This window comes from Pieris brassicae, chromosome 10, assembly GCF_905147105.1.
Source record: "Pieris brassicae chromosome 10, ilPieBrab1.1, whole genome shotgun sequence".
NCBI lineage: Eukaryota > Metazoa > Arthropoda > Insecta > Lepidoptera > Pieridae > Pieris > Pieris brassicae.
Genome location: NC_059674.1, coordinates 139,345 through 161,310, shown reverse-complemented (window position 1 = coordinate 161,310; position 21,966 = coordinate 139,345). Strand labels below are relative to the sequence as shown.

The window sequence follows — 21,966 nt, the reverse complement described above, 5'->3', positions numbered from 1 at the left end:
TCACGTTGTGTTGCAATCTTATTTGGAATCCTTATGGATGGCCAAGTAATGAAACTAGTTAAAGGTTTGGGTTGTTAATAAATAAAAAAAAAGTATATTGAAATTATAATTTATTCAGAATTTTTACAATTAAATATACAAATGCTGCAGAATCGCATTAGTGACCATACAATGTGGTAAATATATATATATATACATAAACATGGCAGCGTAACGTGGAAGCTCCCAATAAATGAAATTATATAAATTTACAAAAAAATCATAACATTTATTAGCAGTCAATGAAAAGCACCATTTTAAATTCTGGTCAAATGATGCATTTATAATACATACGAATTCGTTCGTTCGCGATATTTGTTTTAATATTGCGTTTTATAATTAGAAATATTGTGGTTAAAATTATACTCTAAGGAGACAACTAGCGTGATAAAATGACAGGGAAGATCTTAAACTACATTTTTATGTTTCGGCGGCAAGTGATTCACAATTACAGGTTTGTCTCGCAAACTATCAAATTGTGCCGAGTGCAAGCGTAACAATTTCTAAACATCCCATCAAAATTGCAAAACTGACGGCTGATCGTTATACCATCTATTCAAAGCAATGATGGATTGGGATTTTAGCAGGAAAATAACACAATATTTGGTAAAATTGTATTTTGATTCAGTCAGTCGGAACGTCTTCTAAGTTTGCCTACAAACTACATAACATTCACTTACATATGGACAACTTTTGGAGTGCTCTTCCCTCGGAGCCAGTTCAGCAGCACTGTGGGAGTGCTTTGAGAGTCACGGGCTGCAAATATAAAACCACTTTGTAAAGAATAAGAAGATTGTGCATAGGCCTCGGCTCTGATGAGCAATCGTGCGGAAGAAAGGAAATCTTAAAGGAAAGTTCACAATTGGTTGAAAAGTTTCATAAACTCACAGAGGGTGTGGTGAGCCTGGTTCAGTTGCTCCCTCGCCTGAGGAGGCAGATTGGCAACGTCCTGCTGCAAGAGCCTCAGGCCGAGCTGACGCTGCTCGCTTTCGTGTCGAAGGCGCACGTCGCGACTGTGCTTCACGCTGCGCAGCTCGGACAGCCTGCAATTCATTTAACAATGACGCCCGACTGAATGGCAGAGAACACTACCTGTACTATGACGTACTTACTTGGCTTGAAGTTTTGGTTTGTCTCCGTCGGTCTCACAAATACTACTACTCCTAGATGTTTGCGCACGATGTACGTCGGCGAATTGGGATTCCTTTTCTATACTAAAGTTGGGCAGTTCCGATATTGTATCATGGCTTAGGTCAATTGAATTATCGAGGCCGATAGACCCGTGATGCGACTTGAGTTCTTCGTACGAACGTAAACTGTCGGACAGACGGAGTTGTAATGTATCTCTTTCTTCTAACAATTGAGTCAATTCTATCGTCAGTTCTTCGCAGCGCACGTCTCTTTGGTGAAGCATGTACAAAGCCAGATCTAACTCGGCTCTCGGGACTGCATCTAGTAACTCGTTGTTCATTGCTGTTTCGCCGTCCCCAGAGTTTTTAGTATCCGAAGCAAAAGTAACGTGTTTCTCTATCCTCGTAGAGGCGGCTCGCAGTGTCGTCTTCATGCTTTCGATTTCATCTTTAAGCGTTACAATCTCTAACTCCTGACTCTCCAAAACTAGTTGAGTTTCAGCCGCTTTGTTTGCGTATTCTTCTAATATTTTATTCAAATCGAATATTTGTCTATTAAGGTTTGTGCATTCGATAATCTTTTCGTTTAGCGTTTCAGATAATTTGACTTTTTCTTTTTCTGATTCTGTACGTAATTTTTGATAATGTTCTGTGTTTTCGTGCATCTTTAACCTAAGAACTGCCAATTCAGACTCCTTTTCATAAGTTAAGTCCTCAACTTTTCTTTCATATTCCAAAAGTTGTTTTCTAACAATTTCAAATTCGTTATTTCTATCGGCGAGAGTAATTGTATAGTCGTGTGTTTTTTGGAAGATTTCACTTTCTTTTAGCTGAACGGCTTTGCTTAGTTCCGATATTCTTGATTCATAACTATATTTAAGTTCTTCTATCCGTTGATTCAAACTGTCATTGACAGACTTCGTAGCTACCAACTCAATTTGAAGAGAGTTGACTGTATCATTGCCTTCGTCGTATTTCTCAATTTCGCTTCTCATGTCAGCTATGATCTTCTCGTATTCCTCTTGTTGTACTAGAATTTTGTTCTCGTGTATCATTTTCTCATCTTCCATTTCAGATCGCAATATATCCAGTTGGTGCATGACATCTTCGTATTTAATTTGTAAATTATTTAATTGCATTTCTTTCTCTTGTAATTTATTTTGTAGGGATGTAACTTGTTCTAATATTAAGATCTTATTTGTTTCCTCTTGTGTGGATGACTGTACGCTCTCAAGAAGTTGCTCGTATTTACTCTCAGAGGCATTTAATTGCATTCTCAAATCTTGTTCATTAGATTGGAATTCGCTCTCCCTTTGTGCTAAATGTTGCTTCCACAGTTCTGCTATTTCAAATCCCCTTTGATCCATAGCACTCGATACTGACGACCGTAACTCGGTGACAGTCGATAATAGTTGATCGTTTTCTAAATTCAACTTGTCAATTTTCGATTTAAGTTCACATAATTGGCCTTGATAACTTTCTGTTATAGTGCTTTTTTCAAGTTCTATGCTTTCATTACGTCTGTTTACATCCTCTAGTTGAGCTTTTAAAGTTTCGCATTCTTTTTCAATTATCTCATTTCTGTCCGAAAGTGTATTATTATTCCGTACCTGTTCTAGATTTTGTCTCTCCTGTAATAATTCCAGCTGAATAGCTTCAAGAGTTTCTCTTAAGGACTTAATTTCACTTAAAGCTTCTTCATTTTGAGATTTAAGAGCTACACTTTCAGTTTCTATAAATGCACATTTTTGTATCAAGTCTAATTTATCATTTTCGTTTTCTTTACAAGAAGCTTTCAAGTCTTTGTTAATGTTAACTAATTGCTGGTAACGATCTTCTGAGGCCGAAATATCACCATGTAATTTCTGAGATGTGACAGATAGATCATTATTTGTATTTATTAGATCCTCTATCTGTTTTTTAAGTAAGTCACAATCGTCTTTATCCATACATTTTTGACGAAGCGTTATAACTTCTTGGTTCAATGTAGTAATTTCACCTGACAGTTTTTCATTTTCGCTTTTAATAGCGTCAACAAGCCCTTGTAATTCATCGTTTTCTTTCTCAAGTTTCAATATGTCCTCTTCAAGTTTCGACTCTATTTTTGAAGTCTGAACTTTTTCATGCTGTACTTCAGAGGGTTGTTGTTGATTTATAGATATTTTGTCATTTGCTTGTTTGAAATTATATTTCCACAGTTCCAATTCATTGTCCATTTTCTCTTTCAACTCTATTAATCTATCATTGGCATTCTTTAGGATATCATTCTGTTTAGTGAGCGTTTCTTTGTCTTTTTTCTCTTTATTCAGTGTGTCGGTAAGGTCTTGTACTTTTTTTTCCAACATCTCAAGGTTGCTAGATAACTCACTTTCTATCGCCATATCTAACATCGATGAGTTAGATATCTGTTTTGATATTTTTAATTCGTTAGCCAACATATCGTTAGCATTTTTGAGTTCTTTTAATTTTTTAATAGCCCTTAATAATTTATTAGTAGAAGCTTCAAGTTCTTTCTTTAAACTTTCATTATTATCCTTGAGTTGTTTTATTTCTAGATTTAATTGGGTAACGCCTGGAGTAACATCGTATATTATCTCTTCGCTTTCCCCCAGGCCCCAGCCCTCATCTGAATTAAATGGATCCACATCTTTACTATTGTCGGGATTGGAGCACATGTAAGCTTTCTTTGAGACAATCAAAGGTTCTACAGAACCCTCCGATTGTTGATAAGAAATAGGTTTTTCAGAGTTAGTTGCGTCTACTTTTTTGAATGTATTGATTTCTTGATTAGTTATTTCAGCATCCGAAAGTATCTGAGTTTGTAATACTGACAAAGATTTTTGTTCATCGTTTAATTCTTCAATAGTTGACGATATAGTCATTCCCTCTGTTTTAGGTATATTCATCTCAAAAACTAATTTTTTCTTTTCAATCAACTGTTTGATTTGATCTTCTTTTTGAGTTATTAAAATATTAAGCTCACGAATGTCGCTCTTTAACGATTCATTTTCTTGCGACAAGTCTTGCAGCTGTTGGAATGATTCTTCGAGCTTTGCCGATAGCTGTGCGACATTGTTTTCTGCTGTGCATTTTAAAGAGTTATTATGATCTTGCAATGTCTGTATTTTATCCATTTCTTCGGTAATTTGACTATTTTTACTATTAATGATGGCGTTTAATCTATTGATTTCACTTATATATTGTTCAGTATAATCTGGACTTTCGGGATTTTCGTTTGACGATTGTTCTTCCAGTTTTCTGTTTTGTGTTGATAGTTCTTCAAGATTGATATGTAGGTTTTCAATTGTTATCCTATAATCGTTAATTTCGCTTTCTAATCTTTGAATGTGCTCATTTAATTTTTCAACGCTTACACTGAGATGTTTCTTTTCTTTTATAGCTGCTTCGATTTGAGTATTAAATTCTGCTTCTACGTCATCCATTTCCATTTTCCTTTGAGCTAACATTTGTTGATGTTCATTGTGTAATTTTTTAAAATTAGTTTCAAGTTCTTCAATTTTCTGTTCCAAATCCCTATTTACAGTCTCTAAAAAGTCACATCTTCCAGACCTCTTTTGCCATCTAGTACATTGCAGTTGTAACTCTGAATTATCCTTCTGCAACTTCGATAAATCTTCATTTAAGTCGTGTATTTTATAGTGTAGATTTTTATTGTCATTTTCTATTTCATGCAATTCTTTTTCTAGAACCCTATCGTGATCCATTAAAGTGGCTAAACGTGTAACTAACTCATCTTCTTGGACTGAGTAATCGGTGTAAGATTTTTGTTTTTCTTGTAATTGAGTGTCCAGTTGATCGGCCTTTCTCTCTAAAGATTGTCGTCTATTTTCCATCACAGAAATACTTTCTTCGAGACGGTAAATGCGGTTTTTATATTTATCTATTTCAAACTGCAAATTCTCAATATACATATCTCGCTCCTGAACCTTCGCGTCAAGTCCAAATTGCAATTGACTTATGTTTTGATCCTTACTATGAAGTTCCGAGCTAAGATTTTCTATTTGCGTTTGCTTTTGATCGATTTCAGACTCTAAACAGTTTATTTTAGTCAGTAGATTTGAGCTATTTTTCAGTTCTATTTCATACTCTACAAGTTTATTCGTTAGACTTTCCATATTCAAGTTTAAGGTCACATTTTCGTCTCGATTAAGTTTAAGTTCCATATTGAGGGAATTTAACGAATCGTTTAACTTTATGATTTCCTCTTGAGCATCTTCATATTTCTTTTGTAAAGATTCCAATTCTGACCGCGCACCGAGAAGGTTATCTTCGAGAATATTCTTTTCAGTTGAAATTCTATTCAATTCTTCGTTTGCATACTTTAACTTGTCTTGTAATGCTGGAACAGTTTCAACTTGTATCATTGCCTGTTCGTACTGTTCAGATTTAATTTCAAGTTGTTTTTGCATATCGTTAAATTGATTTTCTAAATCAGAATACATAGCAGTTTTTTTCTTGATGCTTAAAGCAAATTTTTTCAATTTTTCGATTAATTCCTTGTTTTTATTTTCTAATGCCGTTAAGTCACTTTTAGAAGTCTCTTCGTGAGAAATTACTTCTAGTCTCTTCTTTAGCTCTTCACGTTCAGTCATTAATTCAGAGAAGCCATGTTCTTTTTGCTGTAACATAGTTCTAAGCTTTTCATTTTCAATAGACTCTTTTCTAAGTTGCAATTTTATTTCATGGATTTCTTCGTCTCGGTCTTTCGCCTGTAACATAACTTCGGCCCAGTCTTCTCTATGCTTTTGTTGTTGCCGTTTTAACTCTTCAATTAATTTTTGGTTTTCATTATGAGTTTCTTTTAATTTTGAGAGCTCGGAGTCGAGCATTACGTGTTTGCTCTCGAGTTTAGACTTTATAGATGCCAATTGAGCCTTTTCTTCTTCCAGTGTTCTTAACTTTTCTTCGCATTCGGCCAACGCATTTTGATAAAGTAATATTTGTTGGTTTAAAGATTGAATCAGTTCAACGTTTTGATCATTTGCTTTTTCCTCTTCGAAAAGTTCTATTCTCGATTTGAGTTTCTGAGTGACATCATTTAGTTTAGTAACTTGATTGACATATTCATTGATATCTTTATCTTTCTGCTGTAACGTATTACTATAATTAATTATTTGTTTTTCATATTCGCCCAACAAATGCTCTAACTCCTGAACTTTTGCATCCCGAGAATTGACTGCGGCACTATATTCTCTTTGGAGGCGTTGAATTTCATGTTGCAAAGGTTCGATCGTGTCTTTGAGGTGGGTTTGTTCAAGTTTCTCATTCATCATACTATCATTTTGTATCTTCAGGTATTTATTTTCTTCTGACAGTTGTTTGATTTTAACTTCGTATGCTGCAGTACTTTGCGTTAGCTCACTCTGTTTTTCTTGGCTTTCTTCTAGAGATAGTATTTTCATTTGACAATCTGCTATGTCATCCTCTCTCTCTTTAATTATATTTTTTAATTTCAATATTTCTTTTGTCAACTGCTTGACAGATTTCGCTCCTTTCGACGCTTTGTCTCCCACGGCTTTATCGTCTTGGTGAAATTCGAGAGGATTATCGACCGTGTCTTCGGCTGCGATCGGTTTAACTTCGGCGGCTTCCTTGACTATGTCGAGCCGTTGATGTTTTAACTCTTCTATTTGAGACTTTAATTCTTTATTAAGATTAATTAGTTCTGCTTTTTCAAAACATAACTGGTCGATATTTGTCTGCAAATTGCGACATCGATTTTCTAAGTCTTCGATGTTCTTATGAATTGTATTATTTTCTGTACATATAGTATTCATTTTATCCATAACTTCTTCTCTCTCTTGGGAAAATAATTCTATTTTGCACTTTAGTTCTTCATTTTCTAGCATAAGTTTGGATATACTAGTATTGTCAGAACAGACCGGTGGCTCAGTAGACTCGTCCGCTTTTTCTGCTTGAATTCCTTTATTATATTCTTCTATTTCTAGCTTTTCTTGTGTCGTCAACGATTCGACGATCTCGATCGATTCCGCTGAACTCACTTTTTCGGCACTAAGTTTTTCTAATTTGTCAGTTAAATCTATATTTTCTTGGACATAATGCTCTAATTTCTGCAACAGCTCTTCCTTTTCAGTCTTAAGGGAGTCGATGTTTCTCTCTACGTGCTCTTTGTCCAGTTTCAGGTTTTCAACGACCAACTCCAGTTCCTTCTTGGCGGCGACAAGCCCATCGATTTGCTCTTCCAATTGCACCGATTTTATTTCAGAGCAGACTTGTTCGTTTTCAAGTTGAGATATGTCTGCAATTTTGTCCTCCATTTCTGCGTTCTTCTGTTGCAAAACGTGTAACTCTGAAATAAATCGCGACAATGAATACTTTTGTACCGAAGTACCAAATAAAAAAAGTTTTAAAATTAAGTTTTACCTTGAACTAAATCAAACTTTTGCGTCTCGAGCAAACTTATCGACTTCAACCTGGCCTCGGCTAAATTCTCCATCTCTACCATCTTCTTATATATATCTGTGTCGGTGACTGAAAAGTAAAAAGACTGAAGTCGTATCTCTGGTACGGCAACGAGACTTATATGAATTAGTTTAATAATGAAAATGTGAACTCACGCCTTCCGCTATCGTAATCCACCAGGTGCAATTGCAAGTTGCCCTTCTCCTCCTCCAGCTCGGCCACTTTCTGCGAGAGTTGATGAATTTCTTCATTGAGACGAACGATCTCGGCGTTCGCATCGGACACCGACCCGAACTTATCGATCGTCTTCTGCATTTGTTTCAGTTTTAACTTGCAATTCGATTTGACTTTTATCATATTCTTATTTGCCGCATCTATCTCTTCCGTCAATAACGCTATTTGCTCCCGAGCCGCTTTCAATCTCTCCTCCGAGTTGCCGTCGACGGACGTCGTATCTTTCGGTTCGGCGGGAAGGTCCGATTTTTCCGTTTCCGTACCCACATCAACTTTTTCGAAAAGCGGTTGTTTTTGTGATAAGAGCTGCAGCTGCGACTTCAGTTCGTCGATGACGTTTTCCTTGCGATCATTGGACGAAGTCAGCTCGCGAATGATCGTATCTTTTTGCGATATAATGTAGTCCTTCTCCAGTAAATCCTTGTTGAGCGCTCGTACGATGGTTTCTGACTTTGTCGGCTTCTTTTCTGGATCCTGATTGAGGGCTTCCGCCGAGAGCTTACTCCAAGGCGATTTCATCTTAGAAGCGGTATTTCTGCCTTTTCGTGTCGGTAGAGGTGAGGCTCTCTTAGAAGGTGAGACGGTAGGTGATTTTGCTTCTTTACTCGTCGAAGCGAGTTGAATTTCTAGTTCTTTATTAGTCTGCCTGATTTCCGAATTCAGTCGCTCCAATACTTCTATTTTTCTCGTCAGTTCTGTCATGTCGGCCATTTCTTTGGAGCCTTTTTCTTCCTGCGACTGTCGCGCCGGTTCATCTTCGACGTAGACTCCGGTCATTTCCCTCAACTTGTCCCGTAACTCTCGAACCTCTCTCGCCTTCGACTCGAGCTCTTCCGATAACCTTGAATTCGCCAAACTAATTTCGAATCGCGAATTTTCAAGAATAGTGTTGGCTTCCTTGAGACTTTTCAGTTGATCATCTTTGGCTTCTATGTCAGCCAACAGTTTCATCTTTTCCTCTTTCCATTCGCCTTCCATTGCGACGAAGTTATTCTGCATTTTAATCATCTGCTCTTTAGTATCGTCCAATATGTCCATTGCATCTTTTTCTGAAACATACATCTTAATATGAATAAGCGTAAACTGTTTTTACCGGTTACTAAAATAAAAAAACCGGAAGTAGCAATGAACCATGCCACTGCAACTTTGTATATTGACATTCCACCGATTATAGGTTTTAAAGTAATTGCTAATTTTCTCCCATTTCAAATTGTATTTACCTTTTTTTGTTAAACTATCTGATATAATGGTAGTTGCTTTATTTTTTGCTTCAATTATCTGGTCTTTTTCATGAAGTTTTTCCTGCATGTCCAGAATAGTTGTCTCCGTAGCCTTCAATTTAACTTGCAAGAGACTTAGGGCTTTTTCTTTGTCTTTCACGAGGTTCATTAACTTGGAATTTTCTTTGTCAGAACTCTGAAATGCACATAAAATTATACCATAGAGTTATTTAAGTTTTTTTCGTAATGGGGTGTTTTGTTGTAATTATTCAAATTAAATATCATTTTGAAAAAAGACGATAGATATAAGTTGAATTTATAATTGTAATAATTGTTTGTATACCTTTCTCAATTCTGAACTTTCATGAGTTAATTCCTTTTTAAACACGGGTGTCGTCTTGCTTGGCCTCTTGCTTATCTCTTTGTATTGCTTGATCCTTTGCATTAATATCTCTTTTTGTTTCAAGGTGTTTGCTAAACTTTCGCTTATTCCTGGAACTATATAAGCATCATATTAGGAAAGATTACTATGACAACACATCATAAATTGATACCACATCTGCAGGCATAGGCATACTTTGTTACAAGTATACATAAGAGACAAATGTTTTTAACAGTAAGTGCATTACAAATAATAATATCAATCTTTGCTAACTGTTAAGTGCATCTTGGACAGACAGCGTAGTGGAAGCGTCAGTTGCAACAGAATATCCCGTTTTTTCACTCATGGTGGATGCCAATTCTGATTGATTGTCTGCATTATCATCTTCTGTAAAATAGAGGATAGAATCAGTGGAGGTTATTATATTATATTGTAGATTATATGATTTCTGGGTGAAATTTACGGTGAAACTATTGTAATATTATAAAACAGCATTAAATACCCACTGCATATTCTGTACTTAGTAATATTTGGAATGTAAATATATTTAATTACTTACTTAATGCAAAGCTTACTTACTTTTTTAATGCAAAGCTACTCTATGTGGAAAAACTAAGGTGTGAGGTGTTAAGGAGATTATGTGATATAAGTAATTCATATAGGTATAAGTAAAACCGTCCTAGACATAGCCAATTATTTGCGGATTTGGGCTATAAAAAATGAAGAAATACAAGCAGTGTGACGATGGAAAATGGGATACGATAGAACTAAAAATGCACAAGAATTAAAGACATAAATGTGTGCTATTGACAGCTAAAATGATATAGGTAAAAAAATAAAAGACAACCACACAAACAAGTTCAACTTAAGAAAAGGTTGATACATTTGCAGAAATGTGGCTCAGGATAAAGGCATTATGAATGTATTTATTGTAATATATTTACCATAAGGTCGACCCAACAGTTCAGCTGTGGCTTTTCTATGCTCTTTGATTCTTTTAGATACGAGAGCAGCATTCTCCAAACACTTTTGGGCTCTTTCGAATTTAATTTGTCTTTCTGCTGTCAGCTAGAAGGCAAAATTTTTGCAAACAATTTATTGATTACATTTTACAATTTAAATTAGGTTTCAAGGAAAGATTAGTCGACGTCACAGGAGACTGAAGAGCTGGCAGCTACCTCAGACAACGAATTAGACTAGCTATTCAAAGGGGGAAAATAAAATGTATATTTACCTATATTATTAAGCTTAAAATTGGGTTTAAATCTTTTTGTATTTATGAATAATTGTTTATTAATTTAGTAATTATTAGAAATTAACAATTTTGTACTTTAACTGAATACAACTAAAATATCTTGATTTTTTCTTCATTGCAAGTTATCAACCACCAATGTACCACCAAAATTGTAGAAATGTAGAGACCTTAAAGGATTCCAATACTTTAGGATAGGTATAACAATACATTGTATTAAAGCTTAAGCTCATAAGATTTCATAAAAATCAAGATTTGTCGTGAGATCACTAGTTACCTAAACTATATGAAATTTAAAATGTACTACATACCTTGGAATTATTAATGCTGCTTTTGCTCGTAATGCTTGCCACATCACAACGAGACACTGCTAAATTTGAATCGACCTCAGATTGCTCCGTTTCATCAGGATTGTCGATGTTTTTATTGTCAGACATATTTGAATATCTGATGAAATCATGAATACGGTAACGATTTTATAAACAACACCTAATAACTATTTATGATGACTCGACACTAAATAAAGGCGAATAAAAGGATTTAAAAGAGAAATACAATAAAAATTAGGAATCAAAATATTTAGCAACCACTTGGCACTCGATCACTTGCCATTTTCTACGATGAAAGATCCACCGTCCACGTCAGCACAGATAGAATTTTATAAGGCACAGAGTTGAAAAGCACAGCCGTAACAACTTGTTACATTGAGAATTGGCATTTGTCACCTTTAAATAACTTACTTGACGTTTGTACTGACTAGTGGTTATCGAAAAGTGCAAATTTTATTAAAAAATATTCAGTATTTTGAAGATAGGATTTTAAGTAAATTGTTATTGTTATATGATTCATTAACTAAAAGTTAAATGGCCTCTTCCCGTATTCAGGTAATTTAACACTACGTTTCGTAGATTTTTGTTGCATCACGTCGTCTGTGTTGACAATGAGAAACGTGTGACCTTATCAGAATTTGTTTATCATTTTATTTTTAGGCGACAGCACGCCAGTTGTCGAAGACATTTAAGAAGAAAAGCAGATTCGACATAGGTATAGCTGCTGAGCTACCTGTTGCGTATAAAAAATTTTGGCGTGAATGGAAGGTTCTGAAACCAGCAGCTGTACATTATATCCCTCAGGATAGCAAATGGAAGCGTGATGATCTTACTGGTGAAACCCTCCCAGTGCAAAATATACCTCTTCCCTTGAAACAACCTCATCAAATTCATGAAGGAATTTGGGGTGGTGAGGCAGTAATTAAAGGTAAGTAGCCTGTTTTGTCTTATTATATTTCACACTTATTTAAATGAGTATTGAAAGTAAATCTCTTTTATTTTTGTAGGTTTTCAAAAGCGCGATCCTCAAAAGCGCAGAGTTCCTCACTACTGGGTACCTGTGCTTAAAAGGACTGTTGTTAAATCAGATGTCTTAAACACGCACCTGTCTGTCACGGTTACTGACAGAGCAATAAAGCTTATTAATGACCATTATGGATTTGATCATTATTTGCTGAAAACACCAGCATGTGATCTGGCCTCAATGTTAGCCTTAAAATTAAAAAAGCAAATACTTATTGAATTGATGAATGGATGTCCAAGACATGCCTATGACCCAGCCAAGCAAAAACAGATCTATGATGAATATAAAACGTATTTGTCATCTGTAAGTAACAATAGTTATGTGTATTATTATTTTCTAATTAATATTTTTACTGAAATATAATTTTTTTTAGTATACCCCAGAAGAAATTGAATGGTATGGCTTAACTTGGTATGAGGCTTTGTGTAAAGTTGCAAAAATTAAAGAAGCTGCAAACAAACCAATTCCTCTGAAAAATGTTTATAGAAAAAATTTAGTTGAAAAACTTAAGGCAGCAGGAATCGATGCAAAGACGTCTGCCGAGGACATTACGTAAGTTATTTTGTAATATATAGCAAGGTAGACATTGTCATTATTTACACTATTGATTGAATTTAATATTACTAACATGTATGACAATATTTCAGGTCAACAACATCCTGGCTTTCAAAAATGAACCCATTTGGAAAGAAGGATGAAGCTTAGTATTTTAGAAAAAAGACAGACATTATCACATGAAAATTGTGTTGTAGAAAATTATACGGAAATAAATAGTTATTTAATGAATAATGTGATGATTTTAATAACTATAAAAATTGTAACAACAAATAATTCATCAACACATCTTGTATATTTATTTTTTCAAAGGATATTTAAATAGAGTCAAATGAGAACAATTACATGAAATTCAGTGAAAAAAATCGAGGTAAACTATATCATGACACTTTTAAAAGTTCTTGCGAGAACAATTTATGTTTAATAGAGGATTTTTATATAATCTCTTATTATATTGAAATGAAGTTTCCTGTAACCGTTACATGTATTTTTTCATATTAATTCTAAATCTACAAAAGAAATAACACAAGGGGGCAAGTAAACGTTTCTTAAATATATAATATATGAATAAGATTAGCAAATTCTATAAAACATTTTTTATAACTTCAACAAATTATGACTGTTTAGCAATAACTGCTCATTCCAAGTGTAATTTAATTTCAAAGAGCATTTCAACAATACTGAACAAATACATAAACATTGGAGAGAAAACTTTTCGATTGGTCAGAGAAGTTGGGTTCACAATTCATTTTTTTACTTCTGCTCTCAGATTCCATTGCTACGGGCCTTGATAACATAAAATATAGACAATAAAGTTTCAGCAACATCAAATGTGACGACCAAAGTTGTATTGTTATATTGAAAATCTAAATTTTTGTTTAATTATAAGTTTTTTAAGTAGAACCAGTAAATCAAGTAACTTCTCAAGTAACAATTATATAAAACCAGTATGATCGTATACATCGTAAGTGAAATGTTTGCTTTTTATATAAAACAATACTACAAATTTTTATACACATAATACGTAGCTACCCGCAATGTTACAAAACTGAAATTTAGTTAAAACAGTTTTGCCAGTTACGTGACGGTGCACTCGATGGGCGTGTCGTGCGGCATCCTGTCGGCCAGCAGGCTCGCGACACTGCGGGCCAGGTACGTCATGGTGCCGTAGCTCCCGCTGGGGGCGCTGTCGTACAGCAGCTGGCACACCCCCGCCGCCCCGCCGCACACCTGCCCTCCTCCCCCCCACTCGGGCTTCGCACAGCACAGGGTGGCGTCGCCGTTACAACGCATCTGGAATCGTTCCGCCGTTAGCACCATTCGATCACAAGAAATGCAACGAACGCGAAGAGCGAACGTCCTCTACCTCTCTGGCTGACTCTATACGACTGCCGCGGTTTAGGAATCGTAATCAGATTGAAATTTCGATTTCCATACTCTAGGGCGTACCGCGAAAGTTCCACGTCCACGTGAACCACTCACCTGATCTTCCAAAAATATCTGATTCGCCTTGTGCACCAAATGCTCCACGGTGATCGTTCCTCCCAAGTTGTCGATCGTTTTGTATTCCACGATGAGGGTCAGGACCATGAGCGCCTCCACCACCAACTGCCGGTACTCGGGTTGAGGGATCGAATTGAGCACCGTCTCGACGGCCAACGCGAACTTCAACTCTCCGGGCGTCATCTCTTGGGTCAAGTTCGGTTGAAGCGTCTTCCCCTGGATGACGAGACCCTGGCACTGGAGAGACACCGGCGGCGATAAAAAGTTTGGCAGCTTAACCATATAATAAATAACATTATTCACCACTTTCATTTCCTTTTATATACATTTTGCACACCGGGCGAAAAGTGCAGTTTAACTAAATTCAATGGTTTAATAAACTGAAGATTGTTGGAGAGCTTTTAACCAGATATCGCAAGACATAAACAGATCGAATACCTTCTCCAAGACGCCCCACACCCTCGGATAGAAATCTCTCGGCACTCGATTGAGGGCTCCGTCCAAGCGCCGACGTCTCAGCCACTGCCCTTGCCGATCCGGCTCCGCCGCCGGAGCTTCGGTCCAAATGATATATTTATATATACATGTTTCATTAGAACGGCGAAACCTAACGTCGCAGACTCACCGTCTTCGATGCCTTGAATGGTCTGTCCTTCGAGCACGATTTGTGACTTCTTTCCGTAGCGAGTCGATTTGTTGCTCACAATAGAGAAGTTACCGCGTCCTATGGAAAAACAATGATTTACGGTACTGCAATTATACATTATTATCGAAGAAAAATAAAAAAGCTAATAAATCGGCCACTCTCTTGTTTTTGTTTCGCTTCTTTAACCTTAAGGTTGCAACTTAACGCGGGACGAGGTCGAATTAATATAACGTTTGAAGAAGAACATTGAAAGAAAACACTTTTTACCGGATTGAAGCTATGTACTAAACTAAACTTATAATTATTTTATATGAATTTAAATTTTGTGCGTGTTCACGGTGACCGTAGACAAAAAGTGTTGAACGTCAAAAAGCATCACAGCTGTAGAGAAAATTGTGTTATCTGTATTTGTTTCTTTGGAGTTTGATGATAATACATAGCTTCAATCCGGTAAAAAAGTGTTTTCTTTCAATATAGTAAACTGTTAAATGAACCGGGTACGGTTAAGACAAACAGGGAAATGTGCAAAAACGGACAAGACTAGGGGAACAAAGGGGAAACTCGCCTTGCTTCCTAAACTTTAGCGGTATACCGAACACTGAGTTTGCTGAAAACAAAGTATTTTTATATATTTATCTTAAATTTATCGTAAATGTTAGGTGTGTTTTGTAAATAATAAATAACAAATAAAGCAAGAACTCACCGCTGTTAATCGCAAACTCCTTCCCGCTCAGGATGTGATAGAGGAGATTCTTCATCTCGAACGGCGACAGGTTGAGGAGGTGTTCCGACGCCTCTTCGCCGTCGCAGGAGAGGGTTCGCGACAGTTCTGTCGCCATCACCTAAATCGAAATAAACGAATGTATCGGTCGCGCCCGAGGCTCGGAGGAGCCTGAAGGGCCGCACCGCGTCCGAGGGGATACCTGGATGATGAGCCCCACCCTCAGCCGCAGCATCTCCAGGAACAGCTGCGGCTCCGTGCGAATGAACATGGCCAAGTAGACGAGCAGCTCTTGCGTCAGCATCGCCGTGCTCTCGTCGTCGCCGTAAGCCTGGCCAAATGGGGAACGAATTATTTATTTCCATTCTTTTTTGCGTTTGAGAGAAAATCTACCTTCCGAAGCCCATCGCCGCTTCGGCGCGACGACTGCGTGAAACGGACTTCATTTGCTTAATGATTAACGATTAATGAATAACCACTCACGCAGTGGATGAGCTGCCGCAGTTCGTTTTCGGGGAGCGGCGCGGTGATGGTGTACTCGTTGTTGGGAGGCATTCCCACCGTTATCTGCTTCTGCCGAACCAGCAGATCGGTGACGGCCTTGGCCAGGTCCTCCACCCGCTTCCCCAACATCCCCGCCGAGTGCCGCACCAGGCCCCACAGCTTTTGCGAACAGGCCTTCTCGTACAGGATCTTCAGGAGGTCCTTCACCGTCACGCTTTTGCCGTTTTCGAGAACCCCTTCGATATAAATATATGTGTTCAATCGGCCGAATCAATATAACGTCGGCGAAGCTGCGCGTGCGCACTCACCGGTGCCGAAGTCGAGGCCGTGGGTGTCGACAAGGTACTGAAGGATGTCCCCTTGCTCGTCCAAGCTCTCGGTCTCCCGCAGCATGCCGATGAGCTCGTCCGTCTCCTGCTCCGCGTAAATCAAGTTCTGGTTTTCGGAGGCCGTGCGATTGCGCACCACCACGCTCTTGTTGGTGGCTGAAATGGCAAAGTGTAGGTGTTTAGTCAAAATTGACTTAAATTAGCAGAAACAAAGGAAGTAAGAAAAAGAGTGATACCTTCGTCTTTGGGTGGCGACGGAGAACTCTCTTTGGTGATCTCGATAGTGGGAGTCACCGCTAAGCTGGTGGTGGACGTGCCCCTGAATTGATTTATAATATAGATAACATTCTTTGGCAATTAAAATATTAATTGTTTAATTCCATGTTTTAAATCATAAATTAATTAAGGGGCAAATAGAGACATCTCAGTTATCGCAATTAAAAAGATCAAATCAGGTCGAATTGGCTGATGTAGATATGCGTGACGCATTTTCCCACGAAACATAATTAGTAAAAGTTGGACGAAAATTAATTCAAATCATGACTTTTCATGTACAGCCATTCTACATTTTCCCAAATCAAAGAGCTTCTCACTTGGAAAAGGCTCTCCTCTTGGGGTCCTCCGGTGAGGGGCTGCGTCCGAACATGGGATCCACTTCCAGCCACGAAGGTTTCCGTTCGAGAATTCCTTGTTGCGGACCGACGTTTTCTCCTTCCATTCCCAAAGTCTCCGCTGAAAAAAAGTTATTCTTTTGTAATTAAAAAGTTACAATAATAATAACGATAACCTTTACTATCTCTTTAGGCCTGGGCCTCAGATTCTGTCTCACAGGCGAGGCAAGTGGGTGACCAGCCTCCTGCCACACGCCGTCGACTTTTTGGGTCTAAGGCAAGCCGGTTTCCTCACCATACTTTCCTTCACTTGACACTAGGCCACGAGAAGCCACTAGGCCTAAAAAACTACTCACAATCGACATTGATAGACCTCGTCTTCTTGATGGCGCCCCTGACTGACATCCGTCTCCTCAGAGTGCGACCTCGCGGTGCGGTCGGTTTCGACAAGAAATTGAACTTATTGCTGAAGGACTTCAATAGATGTTCCTCCAAGTAGCTTTGTACTTGCGGATTCAGTTCTGTAAAGTGCGACATATCAAAATGTACCTTAAGACAAAGGAAAAGGGCGTTATTTCAATTGAATGGGTACCGAAGAAACTATAAATAATGACTCATATAAAAAATTCCATTTACATCCATTTAGTAGCTTTGGGTAGTTTTTAGGCAAAATTTCATGTTCATAAATAAAAAATGGGGGAAAAATTTGAACATAAAATAAGTCTGCGAAATGAGTAAAGTATATGTCATAAGTTCATGTAATATGTTTACAAATTTCACACGTACTGTCAGGATAGCCGTCCTCCTGGCTTCCCAGAAAACTCAAATTGGTTATGGCCGAAGTGCTTAAAAAGTCCCCGAGGTTACCGAGAGTCACTCTCGTACCGTTAATGTAACCGGACTTCAACTTCTTCATAGTTGTAATCATGGCCATTGGAATTTTACCGTGGTCTGAAATTTTTGTCAAATTAAGCTTACATTTTCATTAAAGATATTTGATTTCTCAGCAACAGGACATTAGAGAGAGTTAGCGAAAGTTTTAGTCACAAAGCACAATGTATTCGATCACTTAAAGCTCCGTATACAATGAGGTGTTTGAATACGGGACTAGGGCCGAAAGCAACGTTTGCCTTTTAGTTATTTACAACACATGCATGCACATTTTTTAATATCTGTAACAAGAGAAGAGAAATAAAAAGTATTTCCAACTAACAAATTTAAATTTTAAGACCATCGACTAAGTTTCCAAACGATTTGCTACATGGTCTACTTTTCATTAGTATATGCCATCTCATCGTAACTTAAAGTACGCCCATGCGTTGTACACAGAACAGTATAAATTAAAAATAACATCAACTTAAATGTACCTAATAAATACTGTGTGGCAAGTAACGTAATTGTCGGTCTTCCCAACATTTGTTTCCAACTCATGCCGAGGAAAGCCACGTTCGCCGTAAACGTGCTGGCGAGCAACGCCGGGTCGCGAGTCATGTAGTACTCCTCGTAGTCAAAGTTCTGGGGCATTCATGCGGGTGTCATGACAACAATGGAATAGTGGAATACGACATTATATTTTAATGTAATCTGTGACAATGGCTATTTATCCTAAAATGCCAAAGTCACAGACAACAATAATAGTGGAGCAGTTTCATTGCGCTGTCAGTATTAATTTAATGGTATTAATATTTATAAGAAATACATTACTAAAGTTAACGTAGTAATAGACGAATCGCCAATCGTTTGTACGTTATCAGCGTACCCGCGTCGTCACTGTGTAGCATTATTAACATATTTCATATCTAAAGGTAAAGATTTTGCTTACTCTTACTTATAATAACTTCTCCATTATCATTGTTGTAACACAAAAGTAAAACATTTCGTGATCCAATGTACTACTATTTATTCTAGCGATGGTAAATGCAACTTAAAGCGTGGTCTGCACGTATCCTCACATTAAAAGCCGACACAAGTGTTAAGTCGTTCAACCGGGGCACAAACAAAATAAATTTGGAATAAATACCTAAATTCATTTGATTCAAAGTTAATACGATAAGAGGCCTTCCCAGTAGATTTTGCCACGAGGACTTCAAGAAATAAATTTCTGATTTGAGCATGTCTACCATCAGTTCATAGTCAGACGCTATGTAGAAACGCTTCATATCAGAGAACTATCGAACAAAACAATGTCGCTAATAATTTTGTAAAGGAATTAAAACATGTTTTCAAAGCTTTTTGTCACTCACCTGAGGCGTGAAAGCAAAGATTCTATCGTTGAGTGAATAAAGCTTGCTCGTACTTAATATTCCCACGTCCCGCGATTTTCTTCCCGACAAACCCAACTTTTTGTTTCTACCTAAAAACATATACGTACGACTATTATAACTCTCATTTTAATGTAAAACACTGGATCAAATATTACATAGTATTATTTGATCGATAATATTTTCCTTTAAGTCTGGAGCGGCGAAGACGAAGAAAAGTAGGCCGAGGGGCAAGTGGAATGCGGCGTAAAAATATGGAAACACCACACACCTATAGTCTTCCGTCCGTCTCTTCACCTGTCTCCGTGGGAGAAGACCACAAATAAAAGTATAAGTATACAAATAGGAAGCGTAAGCTAACGAAGCGTAAGCTAACGAAGCGTTAAGTCTTCTCTAAGGCGCAGGAGCATGTAGAATGTTCCCCTCCTCCTACACTTGAAGATGCCAAGAGACAAAGTGGTGTTTAGGGAATTGGTGCGATAAGGACAGAAAATGTGAACAGAGAGGACTATAGGTAACTGGATGGCGTGAACTAAGTCTTTTCAAACAAAATATTATCAGTAAAATGTACCATTTGCCTGGTTTCGGGTTTACATATAAAAAGTTTGAAAGACATTGTAAAAGTTTAAAAGCAGGCAATCTATCATTAGGTTAACATAATCGTACTTATTTTGTTTCTAAAAATTTAACCAAAAACCGCTTTACCATCGGCCAGCATTTTAGTAAATATTTAATTGCAATACCTAAGTAAGTATAAAGATGACTCAGCACTCTCGCTGGCTGGACTTCAATGGGAGCTACTTCATTAATGGTTTGAACGTGTAGGTCATACTCCATTAACTTGTCTCTGATCTCATTATCCTCAGCCAATATGACTATTTGCACTACAACGTCTGGTTTTTTTTCTGAACATAACCTTCTGTTCAATGGATCCAACTCGCCGACGGCAAGAAAACCCTGTAAAAGACAAAAGTCGTTTATATACAGCATAGCATAATAGTTAAAAGAAAATACGACCCATTGATGCAACCCATGACAGAGGTTATTTCAGTCAACCCTTTTACTAGTGGGAGTAGCATGCCGTTGCTTTCGGGCTTCAGCCAAATGAGCAGGCACAACCAGAGAGGCAACTCTCTGCGCTCTTTGACATCACTAATATCGACGCTTCAAGGAACGGACCTTTCTAACCTCTGGCTGTATGTTGACGCGAAAGTGACGAAACTGACCGACTCATCTATTAAATAATTATAAAATATAAACAACTCCATGGAATTGGTTAGGCAGATGTGATCGGAAATATATACTCACTTCCTGTAACAGTTTTCCAAGAATATATAATGATTGAGCCCAAATGAACGGACACCTCCCAAGAGGAATCCTTTCCTGACTGCCAGGCTCACTTTGCTCCAAATGTGCCTTATCTGCTGGCACAGAATACAACTCTGGCACCAGCTTCATACCTTCATCCTTTCTTATCATAATCATTTCTAACTTTTGCATATATTCAGAGACATTATTTTTATCACCTTGGAAGCAATAGTCCATTATTAAATAACAGAAAAACAGGGGCCATTCACACTCAATGTTTTCAAACATTCTCAATTCCCAAGGCTCATAATAAAGTCTATTAGGATCTTCTCTAGGTGTTTTATGGCCATCTCTCAGAAATCTTTTGCAGCCATATTTCCCTTGCAATTTAGTTACAATAGTTTCCCTTGTTTTTGCTATTAAATATGGGTCATCAACAGCAAATGCTGGATAGCTTATAATGGAGAGAAGCCCTGAATCTAATTCTTTACTATTAGATTCTCTAGGCAGCATGGATTGCAATACTGCCTGACATTTTTGCGCTTCATCTGCTAAAACGTGAATCACACTAGATGGACCACCTCGAGCTCCAAACAAATCCAACTCATTCATTGCCTCCAATGCTGCTTTAGCCATTCCAATCGAACTAGCATTCAGTTCAGGGAGACCATGATTTGTTTTATCACCCCTTTCCCAAATTCCATAATCAGGTGTACAATAAGCTGATTCAATATAAAAAACTAAGTTTTGAATGAAGGCTACTTCATCAAGTGAAAATACAATTTGCAGCCCAGATGCTGTCATTTGTGCTAGGACAAGGAGGTAAAGGGAAATGGCATCAATTTGCAAATGACCCCATTCTGTGTCTGTAACAACATTACGACCCGTGATTGAAGAATATTTAGCATGAAGAGAATCTAATGGATTTTGGGTACTCTTAAATTTCTCAACTTTTTCTTTTTGTTGCATCATAGCCATAAGAAGACCTAAAAATAAAATATATTCTAGAAAATATTGTCTTAATAAAATTTTGCAAAACTATTTATATATGTTACTCTTGCCTCTCATAAGCTTTACACAGCTTTGTTCCAACTCATAAGTTTTGGCCCGATCTTCATCTTGATCTGCTATTTTCTTAAAGGCCATAGAAAGACCCCATACTGCTAATATGCAATACAAATTGTCCCTTATCCAAGCGTGATCGTTATGAGGGCTAGCTGGAAACAAGCCAGTCACAGGCTGCTGGTGGTCAAGAATTAACTTATGTACAATTCTCTGGTAGTAATCTAACCGTACACCAGAATTACTACGAGTTCGCATCGTAAAAAATAATAATTGAGTAATGACTTTAAATCTCTACTTCATAATTTAACACCGCACAACGCGCCTATAATAAAATATAAAACATAATAAAAATCTCATAAAACGCACAATCGTAATATTTTTATTATTAGACATGTCCTTTGAAAGTCAA

General features: G+C 37.3%; 3 protein-coding genes across 7 annotated transcripts; 1 reads left to right on the top strand and 2 right to left on the bottom strand.

The window, feature by feature from the left end:
- Positions 1-101: 101 nt before the first annotated feature.
- LOC123715834 (protein lava lamp-like) lies at positions 102-11,329 on the bottom strand. Of its 2 annotated transcripts, XM_045671164.1 has the most exons (10): positions 11,013-11,329; positions 10,394-10,517; positions 9,723-9,836; positions 9,411-9,565; positions 9,068-9,263; positions 7,769-8,896; positions 7,575-7,682; positions 1,152-7,500; positions 928-1,082; positions 102-795 (listed from the first exon to the last, which is right to left on the bottom strand). In XM_045671164.1, the coding sequence occupies exons 1-10, from the start codon at positions 11,136-11,138 to the stop codon at positions 716-718; spliced, it is 8,535 nt and encodes a 2,844-aa protein (XP_045527120.1). In that variant the 5' UTR covers positions 11,139-11,329; the 3' UTR covers positions 102-715. The 2 variants fall into 2 exon arrangements, with proteins under 2 accessions (XP_045527120.1, XP_045527121.1); XM_045671165.1 differs by lacking the exons at positions 9,411-9,565; positions 9,723-9,836; positions 10,394-10,517; positions 11,013-11,329 and having other exon boundaries at positions 7,769-8,898; positions 9,069-9,187.
- A 94-nt stretch (positions 11,330-11,423) lies between these two features.
- Positions 11,424-12,843, top strand: LOC123715836 (39S ribosomal protein L28, mitochondrial). Its single transcript, XM_045671171.1, has 5 exons — positions 11,424-11,585; positions 11,691-11,958; positions 12,038-12,357; positions 12,428-12,606; positions 12,702-12,843. Exons 1-5 carry the CDS (start codon positions 11,565-11,567, stop codon positions 12,757-12,759), a joined length of 846 nt encoding a protein of 281 aa, XP_045527127.1. The 5' UTR covers positions 11,424-11,564; the 3' UTR covers positions 12,760-12,843.
- Positions 12,844-12,903: 60 nt separating this feature from the next.
- Positions 12,904-21,952, bottom strand: LOC123715835 (probable phosphorylase b kinase regulatory subunit alpha). 4 transcript variants are annotated; one of them, XM_045671166.1, is made up of 18 exons: positions 21,554-21,952; positions 20,493-21,478; positions 19,928-20,141; positions 19,167-19,276; positions 18,944-19,091; positions 17,710-17,874; positions 17,280-17,444; positions 16,906-17,044; positions 16,549-16,631; positions 16,292-16,468; positions 15,963-16,219; positions 15,682-15,810; positions 15,462-15,600; positions 15,324-15,365; positions 14,738-14,836; positions 14,551-14,666; positions 14,092-14,349; positions 12,904-13,902 (listed from the first exon to the last, which is right to left on the bottom strand). In XM_045671166.1, the coding sequence occupies exons 1-18, from the start codon at positions 21,810-21,812 to the stop codon at positions 13,687-13,689; spliced, it is 3,702 nt and encodes a 1,233-aa protein (XP_045527122.1). In that variant the 5' UTR covers positions 21,813-21,952; the 3' UTR covers positions 12,904-13,686. The 4 variants fall into 4 exon arrangements, with proteins under 4 accessions (XP_045527122.1, XP_045527123.1, XP_045527125.1 ...); XM_045671167.1 differs by lacking the exon at positions 18,944-19,091 and adding an exon at positions 18,291-18,438 and having other exon boundaries at positions 12,905-13,902; positions 21,554-21,951; XM_045671169.1 differs by lacking the exon at positions 15,324-15,365 and having other exon boundaries at positions 12,905-13,902; positions 21,554-21,951.
- Between the last annotated feature and the right edge of the window lie 14 nt (positions 21,953-21,966).